The sequence below is a fragment of the Meles meles genome, chromosome X, assembly GCF_922984935.1.
Source record: "Meles meles chromosome X, mMelMel3.1 paternal haplotype, whole genome shotgun sequence".
NCBI classification, from domain to species: domain Eukaryota; kingdom Metazoa; phylum Chordata; class Mammalia; order Carnivora; family Mustelidae; genus Meles; species Meles meles.
In genome coordinates this window covers 116059467-116083243 of record NC_060087.1, presented here as the reverse complement: position 1 = coordinate 116083243, position 23777 = coordinate 116059467, and the positions used below count along the sequence as shown (strand labels likewise).

Genomic DNA, 23777 nt, shown 5'->3' with positions numbered 1-23777 from the left:
ACCCACAAAAAGGGAAAACCCCATAAAACAAGACCCTTGAACCTTATGATCACAAGCGCTTTGAAGCACAGAGAAGACTAACCCTTCCATCTGCTTTCATGCACCAAGTACAGGAAGCGAGTCACAACTGTCCAAACATCGCCACTAATTCTGCAAAGGGGTCACCGCTTCTGTTTCCTTTCACTGGGACGGTCTCCACCGTCTCCACGTCCCTTTTCCCCCGCTGTGCCGCCCGAAGTGGAGCCCAGCCCCTCCGGGGAACCCCGGATATGGAGAGGAGTCCGGATCCCCACTTCCTGGTGCTGGACTTGTGTGAAGCCCGTCTGCTGGCGGGGGAGGGAGGTTTGCTGCTCCTCTTTGTAGCATAGCACCCACCAGTTGGGGTGCGGATTCTTGACTTCACTTTCCTGTGCACCCCAGGTCCCTTTCTGGATACGCAGCTTTTTGTTTCCTCCTTCTGGAGTTTCCCAGTCACATGTAGTTCTATTGCATATGGACACATAAGAATTAGGATCTTGTAATCATATCAAACCCAGGCTTCAAGGTGTCACCTCTCCTCCACACTGTCACCTCCCTCAGGCAGACCTGCCCGTGTCATCCAGTGGCGGTTGCTCTTTCTCGAGGCCTCGCGCCTTGAGCCTAGAAGAGCGAGGAGCCCCAGGCGCTGGAGAGGCAGTAGAAAGGCACCCCAAGGGGAGCCCTCACCCGGCTCCCGATCTCGTGCCCCTGCTGGCGCCTGCCCCAGGCGGAGCTGTTCTCTGCTGCCTGCATCACGACACATCACATGTAAAACACTCAGCACAAAACAGTAAAATGAAATGAAAGAGAAAAGTAAAACAGCGCAGAGTCTGGTGCGCACACGTGTGTGTGAGCCGACTGGGGGCAGACCAAGCTGGCAGATCTCCTTTCTTCTGAGTCCCTGCCCCTGGGGTCAGGGTAAGATCACACTGGCAGACCTTCAGGGAATAACCTGCCGTGGGAAGTCAGGATGGATGACCTCCCATTCTCTCCTGGCTGGATTTCAAACAGCAGGTCCAAGCCCCTTCCTCCAGGATCCCGTGAGGTCACTGCAAGGGTGAGAGGCAAATTATGATCAGAGACTGTACAATGTATTTTTTAAAGATTTTATTTATTTATTTGACAGAGATCACAAGTAGCCAGAGAGAGAGAGAGAGAGAGAGAGAGAGAAGCAGGCTCCCCGCTGAGCAGAGAGCCCGATGCGGGGCTCAATCCCAGGACCCTGAGATCATGACCTGAGCTGAAGGCAGAGGCTTTAACCCACTGAGCCTCCCAGGTGCCCCCGTACAATGTATTTTTTTTAAAAGATTTTATTTATTTCTTTGCAAGAGACAGAGAGAGAGCATAAGCAGGGGGAGTAGCAGAGGCAGAAGGAGAAGCAGGCTCCCCACTGAGCAAGGAGCCAGATGTGGGGCTTGATCCCAGGACCCTGGGATCATGATCAGAGCCAAAGGCAGATGCTCTATTGACTGAGCGGGCCAGGCGGCCCCGAACAATGTATTTAACGTAGGTTGGCTTAGGAATTGCATAAGCCAATAGCACCCAGGATAATGTCTTTCAGTAGCCTAATACGGAAACATCACAATCCAAATTGATGCCACTATTGTTCCAGTTAAGGAAGAGGAAAAGAATAAAGTCCAGATTCGGTGGGGGTATACCTCTATATGAGTTGGTACGAGGGAGAGCTGCCTTAGCCAACGGAGAGCTGACCTGCTGCTGCCAGCGCAAAAGTAAAAGTGCCCCGTTCTGGAGCAGGTTGGGAGGGAACCGGTGGGACCAGCGCTGCCGGCCAGAAGATGTCTTTCCCGGGGCCAGGGCTGGCTTTCACCACTGCTGGGAAACAAAGACGTGTCTTTACCGCGGCAGTAGCCAATTGCCCCAAAGTCTTTGGAGAACTGTTTAGATCAGCACGGTGTGGCCTTGTCCAGACCAAACACTCTTGGATAGTCCTCCCCAGTTTTTGGGATTTATGATCAAAATGTCCCCTTACGTGGGCATGTTGCTTCTTCATATTTTATTTTAAGATTTTATTTATTTATTTATTTGCCAGAGAGAGGGGAAGCAGGCTCCCCGCTAGCAGAGAGCCCGATGCGGGCCTCGATCCCAGGATCCTGAGACCATGACCTGAGCCAAAGGCAGAGACTTAACCCACTGAGCCACCCAGGCACCCAGCTTCTTCATATTTTAAAAGACCTTATTTATTTACTTGATAGAGAGAGAGAGAGAGCGTGGGCAAGCACAAGCAGGGGGAGTGGCAGGCAGAGGGAGAGGGAGAGGAGGGAGAGGAAGAAGCCCCGCTGAGCGGGGAGGCCAATGCAGGCTTGATCCCAGGACCCTGGGATCATGACCTCAGCTGAAAGCAGGTGCTTAACCGACTGAGCCACCCAGGCGCCCCCTTTCCTATGTTTTTTAAAGATTTATTTATTTGAGGTGGGGGAGAGCCAGTCAGCTTGGTGGGAGGAGGGGCAGAGGGAAAGGGAGAGAGAGAATCTCTAAATAGATGCCCTTGCTGAGTGAGGAGCCTGACACAAGCCGAAATTAAGAGTTGGACGCTCGGGGCGCCTGGGTGACTCAGTGGGTTAAGCCGCTGCCTTCGCCTCAGTTCATGATCTTGGGGTCCCGGGATCGAGTCCCGCATCGGGCTCTCTGCTCAGCGGAGAGCCTGCTTCCCCCCCACCTCTCTGTCTACTTGTGATCTCTCTCTCTGTCAAATAAATAAATGAAATCTTTAAAAAAAAAAAAGAGGTGGACGCTCAAGCCAGGTGCCCCTCCTTCACATGTTTTTTTACAGATAAGCACAGTGGCTGGGGCCTTCTGAGCGGGCCTGTTCTTGTCAGTGAGAACAGATGAGATGATGACGTCCTGACACAATTTGCTTCGTTCTTGTGTCAAAACTTTCTTGTCTTTGTCATAAACAAGTGGATTAAAACGGACCTGACTCAAGTCAGAAACAAGTCGATTTGAAATAATACCAAACCATTACACAACAAAGAGACAGCTGAGTTCATACCTTTTATATTCCTTTTAAGTTTATTTATTTTTTAGTAATCTCTACACTGAATGTGGGGTTTGAACTCACAACCCCGAGATCGAGAGTCACACATGCTCTTCCGACTGAGTCACCCAGCTGCCCTGGTAAACACTTATTTTTTCTTTTTAAATATTTTATTTATTTATTGACACAGAGAGAGAGTGCACAAATGGGGAGCGGCAGGCAGAGGGAGGGGGAGAAGCAGGCTCCCCGCTGAGTAGGGAGCCCAATGTAGGGCTCAATTCCCTGCGCCCTGGGATCATGACCTGAGCCCAAGGCAGGCTTAACCCACTGAGCCACCCAGGCGCCTCAATTTTTTTTCCTTTTAAATAAGCTCTCTGCCCAACACGGGGCTTGAACTCACAACCGTGAGATCAAGAGTCACATGCTCTACCAGCTGAGCCAGCCCCGTGCTCCAATACCTTTAATATTCCTACTTGCACATCACATACTATGCACTTTCATGGTCTAATATTCCTGTAAAAGAAACCAGAACAGATCTCAACTGGTTTGATATAAAAGCGAGATCGATGCCGAGGACAATAAAGATCCGTGGCCCCTAAGACCCAGTGGACACAAGGGAGTTTCTGGGAGACATGAACGGACCCTGCACGAGAGCCACGCCCTCTGTGGCATGGGTAGCAGGAGAGGATGGCAGGAGGCTCCTGGGTAGAGAATTGGTACCACATTTATATATCAGTGGAAACAAAGTCCTAGTACCAGACCTGGGGGGGAGGTGGAAGATGTTTTATAGCAACAATCACCAAACTTTGATTTTTTTTGCCAGGAAATCAGTTTAAATTTTTACTGCAATAATGAAGGACATTATAGTTTTAAGTATCGTAATGAGAAATCTGAGGTTTTATTTTATTTTTTAAAAAGATTTTATCTATTTGACAGAGAGATCATAAGCAGGCAGAGAGGCAGAGGGGATGGGGGGAAAGCAGGCTCCCTGCTGAGCAGAGAGCCGGATGCAGGGCTGGATCCCAGCACCCTGATCCCAGCACCATGATCATGAGATCATGACCTGAGCTGAAGGCAGAGGCTTAACCCACTGAGCCACCCAGGTGCCCTGAAACCTGGGGTTTTAAAGTCAGCATCCTTTTGAGAAAAATTTCAAAGCTTACGGTGGAATTGCTACATCAATTCATATAATTTTGGAATGTGCAAAATCATTACTACTGCTTGGGAGGTGAGTTTATCTAGATGTTTTTACAGGTGGTTGAAATGGCTAAGTCTTCAATATGTGTTATAAGAAAATCAACTAGCAAATTGATTCGCACTAAAGAGAATATATTCTTTTAAGGAAAAGATTTGTTTATTTATTTGTTATTTGAGAGAGAGAAAGAATGCCTGAACATGAGCAGGGGGGCAGGCAGAGGGAGAGGGAGAAAGTCTTCAGCTGAGTCCCTACTGAGGGCAGAGCCCAGTGCAGGGGCTCAGTCCCACGACCCCGAGATCATGACCTGAGCCCAAATCAAGAGTCAGACACCCAACCAACTGAGCCACCCAGGTGCCTCGAGCACTAAGAGAATTTCTATCTTTTCTTTCTGCCCAGGAGCTCGAGCATATCAAGATCAAGCTCAACCGAAGGAAAAATGTTTATTTTGAAGCATTTTGCCTTTATCTTTCAATCTAGCTTACAAGCACTTCTGACTAAAAATCGACTTCCATTCTGGAAAAGAAGACTCCTTGTGATCATGTAAGTCCTTACAAAGAAGGGATTATATGTATTTCTTCTACAAGAAGAGTTTAAGTTTGCCTCTTGCCTGACACTGGTACACAGAAGAGGCAGTAGGAGTGACCCAGGGAAATTGAACAACATTAGATAATGGCTATTGGTGAAAATTTGCTCATATCACACCCACAAAATATGTGATAAATCTTGCAGCTAACATTAATATCCTTTACAAAGTCGGGGCGCCTGGGTGGCTCAGTGGGTTAAAGCCTCTGCCTTCAGCTCAGGTCATGATCTCAGGGTCCTGGGATGGAGCCCCGTATCGGGCTCTCTGCTCAGTGGGGAGCCTGCTTCCCTTCCTCTCTCTCTCTCTCTCTCTCTCTCTGCCTGCCTCTCTGCCTGCTTGTGATCTCTGTCAAATAAATGGAAAAAAAATCCTTTACAAAGTGGTCAGTAAGCATATGCAGATATGGTTGATATCATTATCAACCATATAAATCAGTGAGACACCATGTCACAGTACTGTGATGAAAAAGACAGATTATAACAAGTGGTAGAGAGGATGTGGAGAAATTAGAACCCTCCTACACTACTGGCGGGAATGTAAAACGGTGTATCCTCTCTGCTAGATAGTCCAGCACTTCCCCAAGTGATGAAACATACAGTTACCGTGTGATCCAGCAATCATATCTTTATCTGTCTATGCAAAAGAAATGAAAACATGTCTACACACAGAAATTTGTACGTGAATGTTCATAGCAGAATTATGTATAATGACCAAAGGTAGGAAAAACCCCCAGTATCCTATAACCGATCCGGGTTTGTTTATCCACACCACTGTGTGGTTATATCACATTTTGCAACACTAAGTAAAAAGAGAAACTGTGTCAACTTTAATTCAAGGCATTTTCTTTTTGCTACATTTTCTTTTTGCTACGCAGCTCAGTGTGTATATTCATACAAAGTCGTATATCCAAACAATGGTATGAGGTACCTGTATAAAACCGTTCAGCAGTGAAATACAATTCAGGGAGCAGAGGGCAAGCTGAGGGCAGAGCCCCAGCTGACACCCCCCAACCCATCCCAATCTCAGGTGGTATCTGTGTGACCATCCTCAGGCACTCCCCGATGCCCTAAAGCCAAGGGAAGGAAAAGCAAATGGTTCATTGATAAAGATCACAGTCCTGCAGGACTGGAGTCTCCCTCGGTTTACAAATGTGCCAGGGATTTACAAGGAAAAAACATTCTTACAATAACCTAACTTCCAGAAGGAATCTCCCAAGGATCCTAATGTTAATGCTTTACTAGAGGGAAAAGCAACCTTAACTTTGACAATGGCAAGGCCCCCAGTGTATTGTAGGTGGTCTTTAGCATATGAAAGTTCTTTTGAAACCCTCCCTTTTCCCTTACTTCCCCCAACTCCCAAGTATGTAATCGATCACCCTTCCCGAGCCCAGTGCGGCCGCTCTTTCCGCGCCCCCCCCCCCCCCCCCCCGGTCCTGTCCCTGTGCTTTAACGAAGCTGTCTGTTCGTGCTAAAGCTGTCTCAATTCTTTCTTGGTCGTGGGCTCAGGACCTCACTTAACATTCAAACACTACATCACAATGAAGTACTGATACATGAGACAACATGGATGAAGCTTGAAAACACGAAAGGTCACAGATGCAGTGTCCGGAGTAGGTAAATGTATACAGACAGAAAACAGATGATTGGCTGCCTAGGGTTGGTGAAGGGGAATTGAAGGAAATGAGTTATAAGTAATATATAATGTATTATATCATACATATAATATATGTATTATATGTAATTAAAATGTAATGGTGATGTATAATATTAGTATATATATTATACAGTATATATAATATGTAATGTATAGTATAAAATGTAATGGTGATGTATAATATATGGTATATATATTATACAGTATATATAATATAAAATGTAATGGTGACGTATAATATATAGTATATATATTATACAGTATATATAATATGTATAATATAAAATGTAATGGTGAGGTACAATATATAGTATATATATTATACAGTATATATAATATGTATAATATAAAATGTAATGGTGAGGTGTAATATATAGTATATATTATACAGTATATATAATATGTATAATATAAAATGTAATGGTGAGGTGTAATATATAGTATATATTATACAGTATATATAATATGTATAATATAAAATGTAATGGTGATGTATAATATATAGTATATATATTATACAGTATATATAATATGTATAATATAAAATGTAATGGTGATGTAAATATTCTATAATCCATTGCCATGTTGGTGGTACAATCTTTACTGACTTCTAGCATATTTAAATTGAGTGAATCGCATGGTTTGTGAGTTATAACACAATAAAGCGGTTGCAAAAATCTAATTTCTAGAACCAGAAGTAGAAGTCATGTTTAATAACTTATAATATAGGGGCATCTGGGTGGCTCAGTCAATTCAATATCAGACTCTTGGTCTTCACTCCGGTCTGGATCTTGGGGTCATGGGTTCGAGGCCCACGTTGGGCTCTATGTGGAGCCTACTTAAAAAGATAATAACTCATCAATATAGTCGGGCCTCCGTTTCAAAAGCTATCAATTTTAGGGGTGTCTGGGTAGCTCAGTGTGTTAAGTCTCTGCCTTCGGCTCAGATCATGATCTCAGGGTCCTGGGATGGAGCCCTACATCAGGCTCTCTGCTCAGCAGGGAGCCTGCTTCCCCCTCTGTCTCTGCCTGCTGCTCTGCCTACTTGTGATCTCTCTCTCTCTGTCAAATAAATAAAATCTTTAAAAAAAAGCTACCAATTTTAGAATGGATTCTACTCTGCCACCATTTTTTTGATTACTACTTGTTGCATCTCCTTCAGCACAAAATGAAACCTTTGAGATTCACTTGTAGCATCAACAAAATCAAGGACGTAGTCCAGACCATCCTACAGCAGATCTTTTTTTTTTTTAAAGATTTATTTATTTGAGAGAGGGAGAGCACACACAAGCAAGTATGGGAGGGGCGGGGAGAATCCTAAGCAGACTCCACACTGAACATGGAGCCCAACTCAGGGCTCAAGACCATGACCCCAAGATCGTGACTTGGGCCAAGACCAAGTGTCAGGGGCTTAACCGACTGCCACCCAGGCACCACGTAGATGATAGTTTAAATTCAGCAGTCTGGTCTCCATCAGTCGCTCCTCTATTTCTGAACAGCTGCCTTTGTAATTGGAGGTAGCCTTTTCTTCATCATTCCCATTTAACCACACCTTATCTTTCCCCAAATTGGCTTCTAATTCTCTATGTTTCTTAAGAATTTATCTACAGTTGCCCTCTTCTAAGGCTTTCAGATCATAGTTTCCTTTCTGTAAAGATTTCCTAGGAAGCTGCTATAGTACTGTGTTTTACTCCATCCCAGCTCTTGGCCCACTTAAAAATTCACAACATTTTTGTGTTGTGGGTTTTAATTCTGGAAACTCTTTTTCCTTGTCTTGCTCATTGTAACCTTATTCAGAATTACGATTTTCTTCAAGTTGTTTCCACCTAGAGAGTCATTTGTAGCTCAGGATCACACCTTGATTTCTTGGGTGAATCAAGGTGGAAGTATTTGAAGGGAGGAAAATGCCCTGTAGATTTTACATACTTCCTCTTCTGCTATTTCAAACATATTAGCCAAAATTTAACTATAAGTGGCATCTGGGCATCATGCGTTTAATTAGAAACCTTTAATTTCGCAGACACTGTTCAATGTTTGGTTTTATTATTAACCGTATTAACAACACATAATGAAATTTTTGTTAAGTAAATTACAACTTGTCTTCCTGGAGTCTATAGTCCTTTGAAAGATTTTTCTCTTCGGAGGACCTGGGTGGCTCAGTAAGTTAAGTGGCTGCCTTCAACTCAGGTCATGATCCTAGGGTTTTGGGATGGAGCCCCATGTCGGGCTACCTGCTCAGTGGGGAATCTGCTTCTCCCTCTGTCTGCCGCTCCCCCTGCTCACATTTGCTCTCCCCCTGCCCCGTGTCAAATATATAAACCGTAGCAGGTTGAAGAGAGCATTATACTTATTTCTATATTCACTCTAAATACTTAACTGTTTAATCTACAGATAATTTCTATTGAAGACAATTATAAGGAATAACTTTATGCAGATTAATATATAAACTTCACATAGTGTAAAAACCTTAAGATTAAAAAAAAAGAAACAAAGAAAGAAAAAGGAAATGACTTTTATCTAACTACCCCATTGGTTAGTGAGTGATTCAACTGAAGGATGAGCCCAGGAATTGTTCAGAAGTAACAGTGCCCTGACTTCTTCATCATCAAAAAACATTAGGTTGAAAAATGCCTGACCTCAGGAACAGAGCTTTGAGAGGAAGATTCTGAAAACGTTTCTCTGGTGAGGCAAACATCTTTACTAGGATTATATACCAAGGATAGTGCACTGTGTCTTTGATGGGATTTTGGAATACAGGTGAGGTTCCGTGGAGTGAGGTCCGGAGCTGGCCACCAAGAAAGAATTCTTGAGATGTCTTTGGGGCAAAATGGTGGTTTAAGCACGCCGACAGCACCTGTAGGCAGTGAGAGCCGCTGCGCTAGGGCCTGGAGGAGTGGTGATTATATACTCTAGAGCTGGGGGAAAGTAAGGACAAGGGAGCCTTTCAAAAGAACATTCATATGCTAAAGAGGACCGACCTATAAGGAACCTACAAGATGCCAGAGGTCTTGCCATTGTCAAATGAAGGTGGTTTTCCCCTCTAGTGAGGTAGTAACATTAAGGTAGTAGGGGCGCCTGGGTGGCTCAGTGGTTTAAGCCTTGCCTTCGGTGGGGGTCTTGGTCTCAGGGTCCTGGGATTGAGCCCCGCATTGGGCTCTCTGCTCAGCAGGGAGCCTGCTTCCCTCTCTCTTTATCTGCCTCTCTGCCTACTTGTGATCTCTCTGTCAAATAAATAAATAAAATATCAAAAAAACCCATTAAGATAGTAGCTGGATCCCTGGAAGAACGTCTCACGTGTCCCACCCAGGAGCGGTGGGTGGGGGGAGGTTGCAGGCTGTCAGCTTCTATTTTGTCTTCCGCTAGCCTTCTGCTCCCTCATCACCTTCTTGCAGCTTTTGGGCAGCTGCCTCTTTCAAATGAAGATCTGACATTAGCTTGAGTCTCCTCCGCTTTTGCATGTAAAAAGTCAGATAGGTGCTCTTTGTTTATTTTTCTCCTAGGCCTGTAGGTCTCTTTCCTGCTTGCCGGGGGAGTTTCTTGCACTGACTTCGGGAAGACTTCCGTTTTATCCCCATTGCCCTGCTGAGCTACATAGTTTCTTCTCTTTGGATTCATAGGGACAGTTTCCATTCAAATGGCTCAACACTAAGCACTGATACTTTGAAGACTCTGACAACCCAAAATACTCAGGTTCCTAGAAAGAGGACTTATCCAGAAGACTACGCTGAGCATTACAGGAGTTATGTGATGAAACAAGTTTTCTGTCTCACAGGGAGGCATAACGCAGTAGAAAAAGCAAGGGATATAGCAATAAAAGACCCCAGTTCTTGTCTAAAAACTGCCACTGGCAATCCATGTGACCCTGAGGACGTCGTGTCCTACAACGCAAGAGGCTCGGGACAAGTCTAGTGACGACTTTCAGGGTTGGCGTTCCTCCCCTGGGGTGGCAGGTGTGTGTGTGTGGAGGGGGGGGGGGGGTTCCTGGTAGGAAGGGCTGTGGCCTCCGGAAGGCAACCTGAACGATTTGCACTTGACCAAGTCAGGGCCACAAGATCGCGGCACCTTGAGTCGGAGGGCTACATGTCTCCCAGGCGACCAGAGGCTTTCGGGGTTGCCCTGGGCCTGCCCGGGGCCTGGGGAGGGCGTGCTCATCCCGGCCCGAGCCGGAGCAGAAGGCCGCGCCCACGGGACAGAAAGGAGCGGCGGCACGGTTCCCGCCCGGTTGCGCCGAGGCGCCGCAGGTAGAGACAGGGCGATGGCTGGGCGTGGCTGTCACGGAGCCGCCGGAAGCGCATTCTTTCTTTTCCGGTTGGGCCAGGTCCACAGACTTCGACCCCAAAATGGCGAGTCGGGGTACGGTCTCGGGGAGCTAGAGCGATCGACTGGGGGACTGGTCCTCCAAGGCGCCCCGCGCCCCCGAGCTCGCAGCTGCCTCGCCAGGCCCGCAGGGGCGCGGGAAGCGGGCGCTTCCTCCTCAGCGCGGCGGGGAGGCGTGGCGACGTCGCGGCCCCAGTCAAGGAAGAGGGAAGTGGCGCCCGCGGAAGCCGGGACTGGGTGGAGGTAATGGAGAAGCCGCGTCGCCCCTGGGATTTGGTGGCGCGCGCCCCAGCGCTGCGGGCCGCACGTACCACTAGCAGCCCCCCGGGGCGGTGAGCTGCTGGCGGGTGGGTGGGGGCGGAGCCGGCAGCTTCCTGCGGCGAGCGGGGCGGTCCCAGCCCCGCGGCGGCGCGGCCCTGCGGGTACCCGGGCTCCGAGTGCCCCGTCCAGCCTGGGCGAGCAACCTCTTTGTCCCCAGGGGTACGTGCAGCCCAGGGATGCTCCCCGGGCACCCTGGGGGGCCGGCCGCCCGCGGAGTGCTCGGGGGCGCGCTGGTGGTCGGGAGCGAGGGCGTCGAGGATTCGCGGGGTGGGGGGCGGCGCAGTGATTCTCTCTGCACCCGACGGCAGCCCCCGGTTTCCTCTGGCTTAGAGGTCGCCAGAGAAAGGGGTCTTTCAGGCTCAAAGACGTTAGTTTCTGCTGGCATAGAAATAGAGGAGGCGCCCCTATACCTTCTGCACTTGGATAAGCAGCGAGGAACCGAGCGTTTCTCTGAATACCCGTGGCAACCTCAAAAGAACTTTGTTGCTGTTGCTGCTGGAATACCTCAGGGAAAATCAGCCTCTTAAGGCCACCCTTAGCCTTACTTAAAGATCTGTGTGCCCCGGAGGAAATGTACAGCCAGGAGAAGGGTTACCTTTCTAGGGCCCTTCCTGTCTCAGAAGAACCTCAATGATCACCCTTTCTCTTTCATTTTTTTATAAGCTGATGTTGTATTTGGTAAACGAGGCCACCTTTGTTTCCAGTAAAGTAAGCAAAAAGTTAATACACAGGTACAAATCTGCACCGTGCCCTTGATAATATTCCCAAAAAGTAGCCAAAAAAAAAAAAAAAGTTGACATCTGGTTGCCCAGTTGGGGGATATTTGCTGAGAGGGATAAGTTTACTCTTTTCCCTAATTGCTTTACTTCTTCTCTGATCTGGTTGTCTCAGTTCTCCTGTCGGTATTAATACAATGGAAAGGAGAATATCAGATGTTCCATGAAGTAAAGGTTTCAGTCTTCCTAAGAGGGTGAAGGGGCATAGTAATTGTTTTCCTCTGACTAAAGACCAAAGTCAGGATGATCTGTTAAAATTGCGACACACTCAGATATGCCTTATTGGTGAAGATGAGACAGGAGGCACACAGATGAAATATTGGATATTCTCAAAGTTCCTTTTAGTGAATGGGTGCCAGTTTTTTCATCCACCAGCTTTCCCTCCACCTTAAAAAAAAAAAAAGTTATCAGTTGACATTTGTCTTTGAGGAGCTGTGCTTTGTTTCACAGCTGAGTGACAGAGAGAAATATATGTCCTGAAGTAATGTCATCGTGAGTGTCCTGATACTTGGCAGTTGCTTTTAAAGGGTGGACTGGACAGGTCCTTTTCTGTTCATTCTTCTCTGATGACTATAAATAGCGAGGAAATCCGTGTCGTGTGGCTGTCTTCTTGACATGTGCTTTTTTTCTCCCGTCCCTCAGTGCCCTTGGGGAGAAGATCCACTCATTGGTTTTATACCAAACCTGACAAAGCCTCGGTTGTCAAAGGTGACGCCAGGAGGATGTCACACATAGGAGTAAAACTGTTCCTAGAGCAAATGATGATGAGACATCTGGAAGTGAATGCATGCTTGTACCCACACATGGAGGCCTTGTGGGGGACTAAGGGGTCGGTGAAAGAGAGCTCCGGTGAGAGTAAGAAATCCAGCCTGCGGACGGACAGTCTTGGTCCTGAGAGCGCGCGACAGCACTTTCGGAGCTTCTATTATCACGAAGCACCTGGACCCCTGGAGGCTGTCAGCCAACTTCAGGAATTATGCCAGCAGTGGCTGAGGCCCGAGATCCACTCGAAAGAGCAGATCTTGGAACTGCTGGTACTTGAGCAGTTCCTGACTGTTCTGCCCAGGGACACCCAGAACTGGGTGCAGAAGTATCGTCCACAGAGCGTCAGAGAGGCTGTGGCCCTGGTAGAGCGCTTTCAGAGAGAGCCTAGTGGAATAAGCGATGAGGTGAGAAGCTCCCTTATGTGGACGGTGAAATAGGGTGAAGGTGAAATTGTCCAGGTTGGGTGTTGGGGGGCTGCAGTGGAGGAACAAGGAGGAGTAGGGGACTCTTCTGTCATTCCTTGAGGACAGCTAAGCAGGATCTGAAACCACAGATGCATGGGAGTCGTAGGTGACAGGTTTCAGAGTTCCTGGCCGTCTTTCTTGGCCTTGCAAAAAAAGAAATGCATTTTGCCCTCTTTCGGGCCAGGGCGAACTAGGGGTGGTGGACCTTGGCTGGCGTGGCCAAGGACAGAGGACTTGAGTTCTTAGAAGCAGAGAAATAAAAGGCAAGGCAGAGTTGGGAAAGGGGGGAAAATCTGGAAAAAAAAAAAAGGCAGAGCACTTAGAGATCAAAGGAGAGAGAGGGTGGCAAACAGAAGTATAAATCAAAGAATTCCGGGAAGACTATAAAGGAAGAGAAGAAATGGGAAGATAAAAGGGAAGCAAAGTTACAGAAAGAAGAAAACTGCCAAGAGAGGAGTGGACAGAATCAGGGGCGGAGGGGTAGTGCCCTCTCTAGTGGCAGCGCCTGTCTCTGGGCCAGGAGAAAAGAGCCTCCATTGCCCTCCCTTGGTGCTGTGCCCTTGGCCTTCCTGGGAAGTGGGGAGCCAGCGTATGCCCTTGGGAGATGGCAGCACCCTTCCGTTCCTTGGGAGCCCGAGGAAGTGTTCACTTTGAGGAACACGGGGCAGGGTATATTTTTGGTGTTTTACTACAATGGAATCATATGGAGGGAAGTGAGAGTCCAAACTTTCCTCTCATTTTTCCTTCACCGTATCCCCTTTCTCCACGAAATCCTTCCCTGGCTGTGGAAGGATTGGAAAATCTGACTGGCTGGGGATCTTTTTTTATTTTTATTTTTTAAAAAGATGTTATTTATTTGTCAGAGAGAAAGCACAAGCAGGGGGAGTGGCAGGCAGAGGGAGAAGCAGACTCCCCACTGGGCAGCCCCCCCCCCAGCCCCCCATGCGGGACTCCATCCTGGGATCCTGGGATCAGGGCCTGAGCCAAAGGCAGACACTTCACTGACTGAGCCACCCAGGAGTCCTCTGGGAATCTTTTTTTATTCAACTCCTTCTGTTTTAGAGAAAACTGACACATTAAAAATGCCCTTAGGCAAGGGTCCCAGGCAAGCCGGCTTGCTACGCTTGCGTCATCTGATCCCACTTTCCTTGGACGATGTATATGGTTCTTTGTGAGGAAACGGTGGCGCAGTCTCTCTTTAGTTTTTCTTTTTTTGTTTTTTTTAATGACTTCCTTGAATGTCACAGCTTCCCGAATCTGGGCTCTCCTCTTGCTTATCCCTCCACCACTACCCCCAAATGAAAAGTAAGTTCTGTGCTAATGAGGATGGGGATTATTTCTAGGTCACAGCCCATGAGCTGGGAAAGGAGGCAGTGCCCTTGGGAGGAACAGCAGTGGCCCCAGGCTTTAAGTGGAAGCCCGCAGAGCCCCAACCAATGGGTATGTTCCAGAAAGAATGTTGGAATACATACCGGGTACTACAGGAAGAGCTGGGCTGGAAAACTCACAAAGAAACCCAGCCTGTGTGTGAAAGAGGTGAGGAGTTTCATCATCATTCTCTTCTCCTGGGCACTGTCCTAGGAATCGGTTCAGCCGGACTGTCATGGGAATTTTCCAGGTGCCCAGCCTTGCCAGCTGTTAGGATGTGTCTCACGTGCGAGGACAGTAGGCCAGTGGGTGGGTGAAGGTGAGGGTCAGCCTGGAGGGCAGAAATATCCAAACCAGAGAACCCTGGTATTCACACCGCAGACCTTGCTCCTTAGAAGTTTGAGAGAAGATGGATGGACTAGGGACAGGTGGGGTCATCGTACCCTTCTGTGACAGAGAAGAAACTGGGATCGGAAATGGGCCATCGTGGCAGAATGGGGAGAGCATTGTGCACCAGGGAAAAAAATGATAAAAGACAGAAACCGGCTACACTGGAGGACCCGAGTCTTTGATTTTTCAGTCCCCTCTAATTCCTGCCTAGCCCGGTGAACAGTTTATTTTATGAGAGGAAAAAAGAATAACGGATCTCCTATTAATTTCTCTCACAACGTCCGGGGAACCGGTTCTTTGGAGTGGCGGGTAGTCGGTTCTTATTTTCAACGGGAAGGCTACCTCTGGCAGCACACACACACTTGTGAATGCGAGCCACCCTTACGGAAGGACTCCTGAGGTTCGGTGTTCTAGAAATCAGCTGAGGATATTTGTCAGCCCAAAAGAGAGACATTTTCTCTGGCTCTTTTCCATCCACAGCTGGGCCTGCTCAACAGATTGTAGCCTTTTCTGAGCAGAAAAGCACCCCAAACTGGAAGATGGCGTCTGAGCTCATCTTGCCTGAGTTCCAGGTGAGCCGTACTTTGCAGCTTTTCCAGGCAGCCCGCACCTGGCCTTGTCTGTGCTTTTCTCTGCTGCCCGCATCCCACAGTGCTCAGCAGGCGCTCTGAGGCATGTTAGCCCTGGATGTTCACCTCGAGGCAAGTAGGCTTGGCACGGTGGGGACCAGGCCTCTCCCACGCTGTTCACTGATCTCTGGCTTTTTTCCTTTTCTGCCGTCTTCCTCCCCCCCCCCACCCCCCCAAATCTTAATACTGTCTTCGGTGGCTGGCCTGCTGCGTAGTTCAGAGATGAGGGAGAGGACGGCCTCGTGGTGGCCTGTACTGAACCGAAACCCATTCTCTTCTTTAGAGCCTGTTGTCATTTGAGGATGTGGCGGTGTCTTTCTCTGAGGAAGAATGGCGGTTACTGGACCCTACTCAGAAGAGCCTTTACAATGACGTCATGCAGGAGAACTATGAGACTGTCGTCTCTCTAGGTAAAGAGTCTTCCTTTGCTTTGGGTAGAAGTTGAGGAAATCTGGCCACAGTTTATGGAAAACCGTCTCCTGTGGGAGAGTCCCCGGGGTTCCAGTAGCTGTTTGGGTCTGACCTTGATGGCGCGGGGGGAAGGCGAGGCGTATCCGGATGATTCAGAATAGGATCCTCACCACAAGCGTGTCTCCCCGTCTTCTGCTCTGACCACTCTCGTCCACGCGGCTGCCATCCCTGACCCGGCCTGCCTCGGTAGGCGGGATCCCCATTCCCCACCCTGTTCCCCCTGCCCTCCTGAGGCTTCCTTCTCCACTTCGTCCTGGCATCTGCGCCCACAGCCACAGTAGACTAGAAAGAAGGTGCCTTAAGATTCTACCCGTTTAAACGTTTGGAGTAAATGAAAGTATGAAAGAGTCATTCCCTCTTCCTGAAAAGAGTCTGGAATTAAGATGGCAGTCCATGACCTCAGAGTTTTACCCCCAACCCTGAAGTAATCTGCTTAGAATAAGGAGGAGAAAAAAAAAAAAAAAGAATAAGGAGGAGAACCATAGATCCAAGGTCCCCAGGAGTTGGAGGACAGCCTTGGAGAGTCTCCTACGGGTAAGTATGTACACGGGGAGAAGAGAAATGTTCCTTGATGAGACCCATTACAGGGGATCGACACTCTAGGGTTCTGTTCCTGTGTTTTTCTTACCGGACTTCTGACTGAGATAACTGTAGATTCACATGCAGGTTTAAAATAGAATACAGGGGCGCCTGGGTGGCTCAGTGGGTTAAAGCCTCTGCCTTCAGCTCAGGTCATGATCCCGGGGTCCTGGGATCGAGCCCCGCATCGGGCTCTCTGCTCGGCAGGGAGCCTGCTTCCCTTCCTCTCTCTCTGCCTGCCTCTCTGCCTACTTGTGATCTCTGTCTGGTAAATAAATAAATAAAATCTTAAAAAAAAATAAAATAGAATACAAAGAGCACCTGTATACACGTCACCCAGCTTCCCTCAATGATAGCTTCTGTGAAAAGTGTCATATAATGTCACAACCAGGCTGTTGATACTGATATGATCTTCTGACCTTTCTATTTTCCATTTTATTTGTCTGTCTGTGTAATTAGTTCTGTAAAGTTTTTTTTTAAAAATAATCTATTTATTCTAAGGAGGGAGAGAGTGTGTGTGTGCAGGGGGAGGGGCAGAGGGACAGATTCTCCAGCAGACTCCCCACTGAGTGGGGCCTACGACACAGGGCTCCATCTCATGACCATGAGATCATGACCTGAGCTGAAATCAAGAGTCGGAGGCTTAACCGACAGCCCTCCCAGGGCTCCTAGTTCTATAAAGTTTTATTGCAAGTGTGGGTTTGCATATTCACCTCTGCGGTCAAGATACTGGATAGTTACTTGACCGCAGGGACCTTTGTTTTGCCCTTTTATCATCACACGCTTGTCCTCTGTACCTCACCCCATCACTGGCCCATGCCAACCACTGATCTGTTTTACATTTCTGAAATTTTGCCATTTCAAAAGTGTTACATGAGTAAAACCATAAAATGTGTAATCCTTTGGCATTAACTTTTTTCATTCAGAATAAGTCCCTGGAAATCGATCTAAATTGTTGTGTACCAAAAGTTGGTTTTTTGTTTGTTTGGGTTTTTTTTGTTTGTTTGTTTTTTTAATACTGAGTAGCATGCCATGATACTGAGAGACTACAGTTTGTATACCCATTAACCACTGGAAAGATCTTTGCTGTCTTCAGTTTTTGGACTAGCATGAGTAAAGCTGTCCTGAGCATCTGTGTGCAGAATTGTTTTTTAGAGATAAGTTTTAATTTCTCTGGAGTAAATCCCTTAAGAGTGCAATTGCTGGTTCATATGGTAACATGTTTAATTTCCTAAGCACATGCCAAACTGTTTTCCGCAACCACTGTACCATTCCCCATTCCCAGCAGCAGAGGACGAGTGGTCCCATTTCTCCACATCCTTGCCAGTGTTTGTATTACCTCCATTTTATGTTCGCCATTCTGATCGGCCTGTAGGGTTACCTCATGGTGATTTGGATTTACATTTCCCTAATGGCCAGTGATGTTCTATAGCTTTTCCTGTGCTTATTGGCCATCTCTGGTTTCCAGCAGTGAAGTATCTTTTACCCATATTTTAATTGGATTGTTTTTTAACTCGAGTATTGAGAGTTTCTATGTTCTAGAATCTAGCTCTTTGTCGAATATGTAGATTGCAAATAGTTTCTCCAAGTCTGTATATTGTCTTTTTAATCCTCTTCCCATGGGCTTCCACAGAGGAAAAGTTTCTCTTTTGATGAGGACCAATTTTTCAGGTTTTTTTCCTTTTATACATTGTGTTTTTAGTGTCAAGGTTAGAACTCGGACTAACCCTAGATCCCCAAAATTTTCTGCCATTTTTTCCCCAAAGTTTTATAGTGTTATATGTAAGTCCCTGATCCATTTTGGGTTATTTATTATATGAGGTATGAAGTTTAGGATGAGGTTCATTTTTTGGCCTATGGAGGGCCAGTCGCTTCAGCTCCGTTTCTCAGAAAGGCTGTCTTTCCTCTGTTGAATTGTTTTTTTTAAATATTTTATTTATTTATTTGTCAGAGAGAGAGAGAGGGAGGGAGCGCACAAGCAGGGGGAGCGGCAGGCAGAGGGAGAACCAGGCTCCCCGCTGAGCAAGGAGTCCAATGTGGGACTCGATCCCAGGACCCTGGGATCATGACCTGAGCCGAAGGCAGACAGACGCCTAACCAACCGAGCCACCCAGGCCTTCCCTCTATTGCATCGTTTTTGCACTTTTGTCCAAGAGCAGTTGAGTGTATTTCTGTGCATCTGTTCTGTTCCACTGGGCTCTGTGTTTGTGCTGCTGCCAATGTTACACTGTCTTGATTGCTGTAGCTCTGTAGTATCAAGGCCGTAATGTCTGTCAGGTAGACTGATGCTTCCCACTTTATTCTTTAGTACTCTTATCTATGTCTACAAGGAACTTTATTGGGATTGTGCTAGATACTACATTAAACTTATGTATTAGTTTGAGGAGGATTGATGTCTTTACTATGTTGATTTTTTTTTTTTGGCTCAGTGAACACAGCGTGTGTCTATTTATTTAGGTCTTCTCGAATTTCTTTTGTCAACTTTTTGTAATTTTCAGTGTATAGATCCTCTGTTTTGTTAAATAGAGGCCAAAGCATTTCATTTTCACTGGAACATTTATAAATGGTATTATTTTTAATGTTGGTTTCTGTGTGTTCATTATTTTTATATAGGAATGGCACTGATTTTGTATTTTGATCTTGTATTCTGTGATCCTGCTCACTCACTTATTATTTCTAAGAGGTTCTTTTTGTAGATTCCTTGAGATTTTTACACATAGATAATCACATTATCTGCAGTGCCTTTTACTGCCATTACTGTAGTAGCTCCAACCTCCTCCTATGTTGGGTAAGAGTGGAAAGAGCAGACATCTCTTGCTTTGTCCCAATTTTATCATTGAAACATTAAGTCTTTCACCATTACCTGTTTATGTTAGTATGGATTTTTTTATTGCTGATACTCTTTTATCAAGTCAGTATAATTCCTAACTTAGTATTTTTACCATGAATGGATATGGAATTTGTGAAACACTTTCCTGTGTCTTTTGATAAGAGTATGATCTTCAAAGACTTGTTGAAATGGTATGTTATGTTGATTGATTTCAAATGTTGAATCAGCTTTGCATACTTGTAGTAAATCCTTCTTGATCGTGGTATCTAATTCTTACATATTGCTGTATTGTTTGCCAGTATTTTGCTGAGTATTTCTACATTTAAGTTCATGGGAGATGTTTGTAGTTTTCTTTAAAAAAAAAAGATTTATTGGGCACCTGGGTGGCTCAGTCAGTTGGGCGACTGCCTTCTGCTTGGGTCATGATCTCAAAGTCCTGGGATCGAATCACGCGGCAGGCTCCTTGCTCAGTGGGGAGTCTGCTTCTCCCTCTGACCCTTCCCTCTCATGCTTGCTCTCTCTCTCAAATAAATAAATAAAATCTTTAAAAAATAAAGAATAAAGAAAAAGACATTTATTTTAGAGAGAGAGAGCGCACGTGCGTGCATGAGCGGGGTTGGGGGGAAGACAGAGGGAGAGAGAATCCTCAAGCAGACTCCCCGCTGAGCATGGAGCCCAACGTCGGGCTCAATCCCAGGACCGTGGGACCATGACCTGAGCCAGAATCCAGAGTCAGCTGCTTAACCAGTTGAGCCACCGAGGCGCCCCAGTAGTTTTCTATTTTTTTGTGTCACCTTTATATGATTTTGCTATCAGGGTAATACCGGCCCTATAAAATGAGTTGTGTAGGATTTCCTCCTCCTTTCTGGAAGAGATTGTGTAAAATTGGTGTTAATTCTTTAAGTATTTGGTAGAATCCTCCAGTCACACCATGTGGACTTGGATTTTGGGGGGAGGCTTTTAAACTATGAATTCAATGTGTTTAATGGTGATAGTCCTATTCAGAAATCTATTTCATGTTGGTTGAATTCTGTTAGTTTGTGGTTTTGAAGAATTGGTTCATTTTTTCCTAACTTTTAAAATGCCATGAACAGGGGCATCTGGGTGGCTCAGTGGGTTAAGCCTCTGCCTTCGGCTCAGGTTATGATCTCAGGGTCCTGGGATCGAGCCTGCTTCCCCCTCTTCGTCTGCCTGCCTCTCTGCCTACTTGTGATCGATCTCTCTCTCTCTCTGCCAAATAAATAAATAAATAAAATCTTTAAAAAATAAAATGTCATGAACATAAGGTTATTTATACTATTATCTTACCATCCTTTTATTTATTATTTATATTTTTTTTTGTTTTTGACTCCTTTATTTATTATTTATATTTTTTAAAGATTTATTTATTTGAGAGAGAGAGCGCGCGCAGGGGGAAGGGGTAGATAGAGAGGGAGAGAAGCAGACTGCTTGCTGAGGGCAGAGCCTGAGGCAGGGCTTGATCTTAAGATCCTGAGATCTTGACCAGAGTCAAAATCAAGAGTCAGATGCCTGACAGGCGGAGCCACCTGGGTGCCCCTCTTACCATCCTTTCAGTTATGGCAGAATGTGTAGTGATATAGCCAGTTTCCTTCCTGATACTAGTGATTTGGATTTTCCCTCCTTTTATTTTTGTCAGTTATGAAAGTGGTTTGTCAATTTTATTAGTTTTCTTGAAGAACAAGCTTTTTCTTTGGTTGTGGCTTTTGCTCTGATCTTTATTCCTTTCTTTAACTTGCTTTGGGTTTATTTTGCTTTTTTCTCTAGTTTATTGAGGTAGAAATTAGATTATTGATCTGAGACCTTTCCCCTTTTCTATTGTATGTACTTGGGGCTGTACCTTTTTCTCTCAGCACTTCTTTAGCTGCATTCCACATATTTTGATACATTGTAATCTCATTTTTCTTATTTATTATTTATTTGTATTTTTAATTTTTTAGTAATCTCTACACCCAAGATGAGGCTTGAATTCATGACCCTGAGATCAGGAGTCTTCTGCTACACCAAGTGAGCCAGCTGGGTGCCCCTGGAATTTTATTTCCTTTTTTAAAAAAAAGATTTTATTTATTTATTTGTCAGGGAGCATGCACAAGCAGGGCAAGAAGCAGGCTCCCCACTGAGCAAGGAGCCCGATGTGGGACTGGATCCGGGGCTTTGGGGTCATGACCTGAGCTAAAGGCAGACACTTAGCCAACTGAGCCTCCCAGGCGCCCTGGAATTCGATTTTCATTCAACTACATATTTTAAAATTTTCTTTGTGACTTTCTCTTTGAACCATGGAAATTTCAGAAGTGTATTTTTTTTGTTTCCACATATTTTTTTAAAAAATATTTTACTTATTTGAGAGAGCGTGAAAGAGAGAGCATGAGAGGGGGCAGGGTCAGAGGGAGAAACAGACTGCCCGCTGAACAGGGAGCCCAATGCAAGGCTTGATCCCTGAATCCAACGCCAGGATCATGACCCGACCCAAAGGCAGAGGCTTAACCAACTGAGCCACCCAGGCGCTGCTTGTTTCCACATGCTTCTAGATTTTCCTCCGGTCTTTCTGTCTTTGATTTCCAGTCTGGTGCCATTTTTGTTTGCTTGTGTCCCAATCCTTTTGTCTATTAGGTTAGGAGGGTCGGGGTCCTTTTTAACTTTTTTAATTCAGCAGTCACCCTGTTTTACTTTAGCACAGAGGTTCTTTCCTAGTTTGGGGGGGTAACACTTCCGGTGACAGTTTGACATTCAGAGCCTTGCTGGTGTTACTGTGGTTTCCTTGGTTGATATGGTACAGCTAGGGCTCCTGTATGTCCCTGCTTCTGTCGCCTGAGGGTGAGGAAGGGATTTACATAGGCCCAGAGTACCTGTCAGTGGGAAAGGGGAATCGCAGACCCTCAGGGATGAAGAGGCTTGGGGGGCCAGGCCGCTGTGGCTAGGTGCCTCTTGCTCCTTCTGCCTGCCCACTTCGGTGTCTCCCGACTGGGGTTCGGGTGTTGGCAGACTTCCCATTCCGACTGCTAAAGAGATAAGCCTGGCCAGGCAGCTTTGTGTTGCTGGGTCGAGGGTTGGAAGATGCTGGCTGGGGTTGCCTTCTTCTGGGGCTCTGGGGATACAGGACGCCCTGCTGTGTTATTCTGCTAGGCCTGTCGTCCCAAGCCTTTTTGCTTTCTTCTTACCGTGTCTTGGAACTCTCTGTTGGTTGTGGCTGGCATTCTTTCATTGGCTTGTTGTGCCCAGCAGGGAGGGTCAGGAGGAAATGCATCAGTTCTGTTTTGGCCATAGTGGACCAGAAATCACTTGTTCTGTGTTTTTTAAAAGCAATTACTGATTTTTCTCTCCACTCCTATAGTTTTCTTGTTCTGGGACACCGACGGCTGACTCTTTTGTTTATTCCAACAGGGTTAAAGCTCAAAAATGACACTGGAAATGACCAACCTATATCTCTTTCTGCATTAGAAATACAAGCATCAGGATGCAGAGTGTTAAGAAAGGCCAGAATGAAAGTTGCTCAGAAAACAACAGGCAAAGAAAATCATGGTGGGGCACGCAGGGTACGGAGACGGCACCGAGCTTTTCTAGGCAGGAAAAGAAAGAAACTTTCAACTTGTAAACAAGAGCTTCCAAAACATAAGGATCTCCAAGGGAAAGGCCACGCAGGGGAGAAACCTTTTAAGTGTCAGGAATGTGAGAAAAGTTTCAGAGTTAGCTCTGACCTCATTAAGCACCAGAGAATTCACACTGAAGAGAAGCCCTATAAGTGTCAACAGTGCGATAAGAGGTTTAGATGGAGTTCAGATCTTAATAAGCACTTAATGGCCCACCAAGGAATAAAACCGTACAGATGCTCGTGGTGTGGGAAAAGCTTCAGTCACAATACAAATCTACACACACACCTAAGAATCCACACAGGAGAGAAGCCCTTTAAATGCTACGAATGCGGGAAAAGATTCATTCAGAACTGCCACCTTATTAAGCACCAGAGAACCCACACCGGCGAGCAGCCGTATACTTGTAGCGTGTGCAGGAGAAACTTCAGCCGGCGCTCCAGCCTTCTTAGACACCAGAAACTCCACAGGAGAAGGGAGTCCCGTCCAGTGTCTCCAGTCTGAAGAAAGTCACCAAACGGCTCTTGACCCTAGAGGTGACGAAAGAGTATAAAACTATGAGGCACCAATGATAGGAATTTGGCACCCACAGGAAATGTGGGAGGGGTTCATGGCCTACTTCACAGAAAGGAACCTAAGCCGTCTCTCTTGTTCAGCATTGTATCTTCAGTGCCTGGCACAAGACTGATACGCAATGAGTACTTGATCAATAAAAGAGTGGAAATACAGCTGTCATCTATCTATAGTTATCTGTTCATCTATCTGTCTGTGTATCTGTCTGCTTACTCAGCTTCCCCACCCTCGGTGATCGGGAGT

The 23777-nt window shown here is 46.2% G+C and overlaps 1 protein-coding gene across 2 annotated transcripts; it reads left to right on the top strand.

Annotated features, from left to right (window-relative positions):
* Positions 1-10773: 10773 nt before the first annotated feature.
* On the top strand, positions 10774-23689 carry ZNF75D (zinc finger protein 75D). 2 transcript variants are annotated; one of them, XM_045995430.1, is made up of 6 exons: positions 10774-11006; positions 12503-13029; positions 14433-14625; positions 15328-15419; positions 15760-15886; positions 22756-23689. In XM_045995430.1, the coding sequence occupies exons 2-6, from the start codon at positions 12583-12585 to the stop codon at positions 23463-23465; spliced, it is 1569 nt and encodes a 522-aa protein (XP_045851386.1). In that variant the 5' UTR covers positions 10774-11006; positions 12503-12582; the 3' UTR covers positions 23466-23689. The 2 variants fall into 2 exon arrangements, with proteins under 2 accessions (XP_045851386.1, XP_045851387.1); XM_045995431.1 differs by lacking the exon at positions 10774-11006 and adding an exon at positions 11030-11243.
* Positions 23690-23777: the final 88 nt, after the last annotated feature.

Excerpts from the sequence above, each read along its gene's own strand:
- ZNF75D (XM_045995430.1), top strand. The coding sequence starts at position 12,583 with ATGTCACACATAGGAGTAAAACTGTTCCTAGAGCAAATGATGATGAGA. Across the intron at positions 13,030-14,432 it reads CTAGTGGAATAAGCGATGAG|GTCACAGCCCATGAGCTGGG; the intron begins GTGAGAAGCTCC and ends GATTATTTCTAG. Across the intron at positions 15,420-15,759 it reads TCATCTTGCCTGAGTTCCAG|AGCCTGTTGTCATTTGAGGA; the intron begins GTGAGCCGTACT and ends TCTCTTCTTTAG.